Source organism: Buceros rhinoceros, unplaced genomic scaffold (assembly GCF_000710305.1).
Source record: "Buceros rhinoceros silvestris isolate BGI_N320 unplaced genomic scaffold, ASM71030v1 scaffold33207, whole genome shotgun sequence".
Classification (NCBI taxonomy): Eukaryota; Metazoa; Chordata; class Aves; order Bucerotiformes; family Bucerotidae; genus Buceros; species Buceros rhinoceros.
Genome location: NW_010422329.1, coordinates 18,832 through 25,479, shown reverse-complemented (window position 1 = coordinate 25,479; position 6,648 = coordinate 18,832). Strand labels below are relative to the sequence as shown.

The 6,648-nt window shown below is 39.5% G+C and overlaps 1 protein-coding gene across 1 annotated transcript in view; it reads left to right on the top strand.

Annotated features, from left to right (window-relative positions):
- The first annotated feature begins 1,467 nt into the window (after positions 1-1,467).
- LOC104496821 (chromosome unknown open reading frame, human C21orf59) overlaps positions 1,468-6,648 on the top strand; it is a 7,119-nt gene continuing 1,938 nt past the window's right edge. Inside the window, exons 1-4 of the mRNA XM_010139993.1 lie at positions 1,468-1,633; positions 3,060-3,127; positions 5,273-5,431; positions 5,908-6,039. Of these exons, the coding sequence (XP_010138295.1) occupies positions 1,468-1,633; positions 3,060-3,127; positions 5,273-5,431; positions 5,908-6,039 (525 nt within the window). The remainder of the gene's footprint in view (positions 1,634-3,059; positions 3,128-5,272; positions 5,432-5,907; positions 6,040-6,648) is intronic.

The window sequence follows — 6,648 nt, the reverse complement described above, 5'->3', positions numbered from 1 at the left end:
CCGCCTCCCGGGTGTTCGTGCCCCGCTGGCTCACGGGCGAGGAGCTGAGGGGTGGCGCTGGGAGATACTGGGCTGTGGAGTCGCAGCAGTTAGAGCTGGCAGAAGTTAAGAAACATCTCTCAAATCCCAGCTTAGCAGCAGACAAGCCATCCTCCCTTACACTTAAGAGAACAGTGAATACCTACCAAAAATGCTGAACCATGTGTAAATTCCCACTTTCCAGTATTTTAGTAGTGCTTATTTTTCGGAGACTATATGACTCTGAGCTTCCCATTGTACGTGGCTGAAAATTCATCCATTGCATGGTTAAGCTGCAGCATGCCCTGTCTTATAGTGGCTGTCTAAATCCTTTGTGACCAGCAGTGTACCACTGGACAGTCATTGGATGTGTCTAAATTAGTGCTTTGGTTCGATTCAGGAGACGGCTTTTGAAAAACATCTGCTGTTTGTCCCTGCGAACCCACTTTGGATCAGCCTGGGAATGCACGAGCTGAGATTCCCTTCAGACGAGGCTGACCCGAAGGGTGCAGCCTGTCTATACCTGGTGTGCTCCAGCTGCAAATACGTATGCGGTGTGTGAGGCTGCACTGAAACTAACCTGAAAAAAAAAGATTCCAAACCCCAGGCATGGTGGTTACCCTATTTTCAGCACTCACTCTTTCTACAGATCTGCTCCCGTTCCTCCATGGGACTTGCCACTTTAGACTTAGCCTTTATTTTTTCACGTGGGTTCCTGTATTCCGAGCTACGGGAACAGAATTGCCATTACTTGGAGTAATTCTGCTGTGGCTGTTGTGAGATGGGTATGCTTTAGGTAATAAGATGATGGTAAAGAAGCAGGAGGGCCTCGAAGGAAAGAATGCTGTGAAGTGGGCTGGCAGCTGGAAAAGTTGTTCTGGGGGGAAGTGGTGAGTGTAGACTGCAGGCCGTGGATCAGATGCTGTGGGCTAGGTGACAGAGTTAGGAAACTGCATCCACACGCTGTCTGTTCTCACTGGATGAGACTGCGCAGTGGTTACCAGTATTTACACCTCTTTGCTGCCTCGGCTAGAATTATCCTGGACCGTTGCTTCTTGATTTCACATAAAATACTGTAGAGACTTCTGTTTATTTTTTTTTTATTTCGTACTGGGTGTGAATCTGACTTTCTGGATCAGGTGTAGTATGTACGAAATTATAGGTGGTCCAGTTACATTTTTTCTCAACTGCAAAGAAATTAATTACTGTATAACAATAAAATGTTATTCCAGTTTGAAAAAAATAGCTTTCCTAAAAGTATTTAGAAAAAGGAATATGCAGTCAGCTAAAGCTGGGGAAATACCAAAAAAGATATACCTTATTAGCTCTTTAAAAACTGAAGGCTAGGAGTAAGGTTTGCCTGCATGTACATGATATGAAAGGCTTTTGTAAATGGCATGTTCTCAATAACACAGATTTTTAATCTTGTTCCCTACATGCTTTAAAGAGATGGAGGAGCTGGCAGAGCATGGTATTTTCTTGCCTTATAATATGCAAGGACTGACAGATGAGCAAATCCAAGAACTGAAGCTAAAGGATGAGTGGGCAGAAAAGTGTATACCAAGCGGTGGAAGTGTCTTCAAGAAGGATGAAATTGGGCGAAGAAATGGACATGGTAAATTAAATGTAAATGTTTGGGTTTTTCCCTGCAGACACAGATAATCTGTAATACAGTGAGCAACGTAAAACCCGTAATTCTGGACCTTTCACTTTCATCTTAATGTCCTGGAAGAAGAAAAAAACAAGAAGATACTACGTTTACATTTGATTTCAAAGCAGCATGTTAGCCAGCTCATGTTTATTTGGAAATTACAAAAATCGTCCTATAAATAAACTTTATTGAAGGTGGTCGTACATTTGTTAAGCAGTAGCTATTTTAGGGGCCTGTTTTCACAACAGATTAAAATTTATCATAATTTACATAATTTATCACTTATGTACGTGAGTCTTGGATTAGGATGGGTGTAATGTTGGTTTAAAAGTTTAATTAGTAGTATATCTCTTCAGCATGTGTGCGGTTTAACTTTGCAACTGTAGTACTTGGAAGTAAACTCCAAAGCTAAGTAAACACCAGAGCAAACAGAGCAAGTTTACTGTTTCACTTTAGTTTATTCTCCCCCTTTGAAAATGCATACTAGAGCACTATTTTTCTCCAGAGGCTACAAGATACAATAACAGGTTGTTTTTCTAATATTTCTCCTTTTTTCCCCACTTGTGTTCTCATAAACACCTGAGTATCTCGTAGGTAGGCAGGCAGACAAACCCTATCTTGTTTGGCACGGTTGTTAGCGGCGTCGGGCCGTACAGTAAAAGTTTGCAAGCAGTTTTATTGGAAGGACGGTACCATTTTTACTTGTAGTTGTACTCTGGCATTTATTTAGTGGAAGGACAGCTTTGTGGTACTAACATAGTTAAAATATTGCACAGTGTGTGAATGTGGGCCAAACTAAATACCATCAAATGAGGCATCAAAGTGTTCGGCTGTGAATGAGTATCATTTAATTGGATTTTTCTATTTGAGGACAGGCCTTTTATCACAATAAAATAGATAACTATGATATGAAATGCACATTGTATTTGCAAAACTGCATTTGATGTTGAGATTTTAATTAGAAAAAAGTCAGAAAACTCCAAGCTGTTGTCTCCACTTAAAGCACATCTGCCAGTACAGCCCACGATAGTCCTAAGTGCAGCACGGGAGAAGGAGTCTTGTTCTCGGTTGTGGGGAATATGAGATTATGGCTGTTGCTTTCTACACTGCCACTAGGTACTTTTGTTCCTGAGGAAGTTCCAAATACCCATCAGATGTCTTTGTGGAAAAGTAAGTTTGTGTCTCCCGTGAGAAATACTGTTTTGTTTCTGAAGCTAGTAAGGCCCATGGCAATGATCTATCCATCTGGCAAATGGACTGCAACTTAGAAGTGTCTCTTCTGATTGAACAATATTTCATTTGCCTACAGCAGGGAATAACCTGGACAGGTCATTTACTTGGTTTCTTTATAGTAAGTGTAGACTATTAAATACGTGTCTCTTATTTCTAGCTCCAAATGAGAAAATGCAGCAAGTTATAAAGAAGACAATAGAGGAAGCCAAGGCGTTAATCTCGAGGGTAAGTTTCCTGAAGGACCGTGTGCTATGTGGGACTTTCTTAATAGGTGCTGTGTAGATGGACAGCTTAAGGAAAAAGTCAACTTTTTCACTACAATTTTTGAGTAGTATAATAGTCATGTGAATAGTCTAATTAAAAAGTGACATTTCTGTTAATGATTTTTCTTAATGGCTTTTGGCAAGCTGGTTTAACAAGTTACAGAATCAAATACTAAAGTCCCAGTGAATGCCAGCAGCCAAGACCACACTGAACGATTAAATCGTGTTTTATCCACAAGCTCTGAGTTTGCTATTGATGCATTTTTTAGGTGAATGCTTGTTGTGTTTTCTGGTGAAAAATTAACTGCATTCCGTGGTGTTCCTGGAATAAAATTCCTTTTGCTTATTAACATACTCTTTTGAGTTTTATGTATAATTAATTGAAAAATGTGATTAGGCCTTTGTTTTACAAGCACTTAAACTCATGCTCAATCCCACTGAGTGTGTGTGTTTAAGGATAAGCATGAGGGTATACCCTGGTGGGACTGTGGTCTTAATTATTCCCCTTCACTTTTACAAATCCATAGGTGCTCACTATTGTTTCTCAGTTTTTGTATGACTTTGAAACAAGTAATATTTATTATCAGGTTTCTTTTCTTTTTTGTAAATATCTGCAAATAGTTTTCTTCTCCTGGCCCTTTTAGTTGTGGGCATTGGTATGTGTGGAACTGTAGATCAACTTTAAACCAGTTATGCCAAAAGATAATTGATATCTGAATCGATAGTCCAGATACTGAATTTTTAGCATTGCCTGTGCACTTAAATTGGCCTTCTTGCCCGTTTTGTTGTTGCTAAGTGTCATATCGGTCATTTAGAGTGAGCAGCTCAGTGCTTCCAAAGGCCGTGTGGAAGGAAGCCGAGGAGCTGTCCTGTTGCCTGGCAGCGCTTCCAGCACGCTGAGTTGCAACAAACCTTTCCTGAACTGAGGCAGGATTTCAGCCAAACTTTTCTGAGTCATATTAAAATCATGCAAAATGAGAGGTGTTTCAGACTAAAGCTTCTGGACCATAAAGATTTTCTCCAGATGGACTTAGTTTTTTGGTTGGATTGCATCTCATCAGCTCTATTTCTAAACATGGAGGAAAATAATAATACGTAGTTTTCCTTCTTGAGTCAAAAATATCTGCAGATCTGGTCTCCACTTTGCAGGTCTTCCAGGGCAAAACTTCCAACTATACACCATGTTGTCATTTACAATAAAAAGTTGCAAAATTGCCACAGTGTATGATGACTTACTCTCAAAATTACTGCCATTCATTCATTGTCGAACATTAGGCATAGTTTGGGATGTGGTTTGTTGGGTTCATCACTTTATAATGATGAAAAGGAAGAAATATGCTTGTGTACTTTAAAAAAAAAAAAAGAATAGATCATCTGAGATTGAGAAACAGTGGTACTTGCCTGTTAACTAGTTTAAGAATGTCCACAAGGAGGCAACATTCTCTTACTCTCTTTTTTCATAAACCTTGTTGCTTAAAATACTGGAACTGTTAAATCCATAAGCAAAAACTTTATTTCTTCTCTTCCAGATGTGTCTTGTTTTCCCTCTACCTGTTGCAGTAGGGTTTGGAATGATCTCAAGCACTTGATCTTACAGATCCCTCATTAGCCGTGCAATATACCAAGCTTTACTTTTCTGCTCACATGTGCTCTTATTTTTTTCCTCAAGTTTTAAGCCCCTCCTCTAGCCCTCACTTCAATTCTCCTGTTTTGAATCAATCATCTTGTTCACGAGTCACAAGTATTTGGAACAGAAGACTCCCCGTACAGCTTCTGTGGTCGTATGTGTACTTGCTCGAATGCCTGTATCCCACAGACATGTGTTACTAAATGCCTTCTGCACAATTTAGTGAAGATTGCCGCCTTTTTTTTTCCTCCCCCTCTCCCCCCCACCTCCCCCAGTGTAAGCAAGCTAAATGGAGGGGGCAGAAGTGTAGTGATGTATTCAGAAATCAATATTTGAATGAGAAAATTTGCACTCCTAATATCTTTGCGCAGCCAGTCAGCTTTGCTCAAATACCCCACTGTTGAACCTTTGAACTGACTACAAAGCAAAGTCTCTCTGCGTGTTTTTTTAAACTACCAATGATCCCTGCCTGTATTTCAGAAACAAGTTCAGGCCAACGTGTGTGTTAATATGGAGATGGTGAAAGATGCATTGGACCAGCTCCGAGGGGCCGTGATGATTGTGTATCCAATGGGATTGCCTCCACATGATCCAATTAGGATGGAGTTTGAAGATAAAGAAGACTTGTCAGGAACTCATGTATGCAGTAATGTACTTGGATTATATGTAGTGCCTGGGTTAAATATGTGCTATGCTGTTCTCTATCGGTGGAGGTTGTTTTCATTTGCATGACAAATATTGCTTAATATTTTTGTCTGATGATTTATGTAAAAGCACACCAATAGCTTAACTCAAAATAATAAGGTGAATGATGTTTATTTAAAATGTTACGTACAAAGTTCAGGTAAGTCTGGGACTCATTTTAAATAGCTTGTCATTTCTTTCTAATGCCAGTGTTGAGAATTTATTACCTAATGTGTTTATGTAAGATCAGGACTGAATAGAATATGAATGAAAACGTTGTAGATAAGGAGAAAGGTGTAGCAGAAGTGTAGTGTAAAACTACACTGACCTTTCTGTCAGGAATTCCGGAAAGATTTTCCCAGAAAATTTTTCTGATTTTGAAAAAAAAAAAAAAAACCCAGCACTCCAAACACTTTGTTTGTTTGTCACAGGCTGGACTTGAAGTTATAAAAGAATCAGAAGCACAATTATGGTGGGCGGGAAAGGAGTTGAAAGAAACCAAGTTGCTTTCTGACTACATAGGCAAAAATGAGAAAACAACCATCATCGTCAAGATACAGAAAGTGAGTATTGCTGGGAGATTTCTTTACAGGTAACTCACCTTTGGCTGTCTAATTCTCTGGGGAAGAGAATTGTCCGTAGGTGTATAGAATGGATCAGAGTAGTTCCAGCTCGAGTGTCTTAAAGTGGTACATCTGTTTTAAGGTTTTAGTTTATTATTTTCTGAGTTGTTCTTTAGTAATTCCTTTTCCTGTTGGTTAAATACTGTACTTGCTGTTACTTGCTCCATAGCGCTTTTCTAAAGTACAGCAAAGAGGTATTTAAAAATAGATGAAATGCCAATAGAAAAGTTTAAAAAAACCTCAACTGGCTGCCAGTACCATCTCAGTGCAGATCACTGAACACCCATTCAGTCTGCCAGGTTTTTTCATTGTACTTGGAATCTTTTTCCCTCTGTATTCTAGCCTTTAAAAAACAGTTTTAATGTTTTGTGCGTATGTAGTGTGGATATCTTTCATCTCCGTTTCTGTCTGTTCTGTGTCCATGATTTCCCACCTGTGATGTCCTGAGTTTCTTGATGGCAGGTTCTCAAACTGTCTCAATTGCCTTGGAGATGTGGACATGCATCTCCTTCGAGAGGGCACAGAGGTGCCATAGAAGAGCCTGAACTT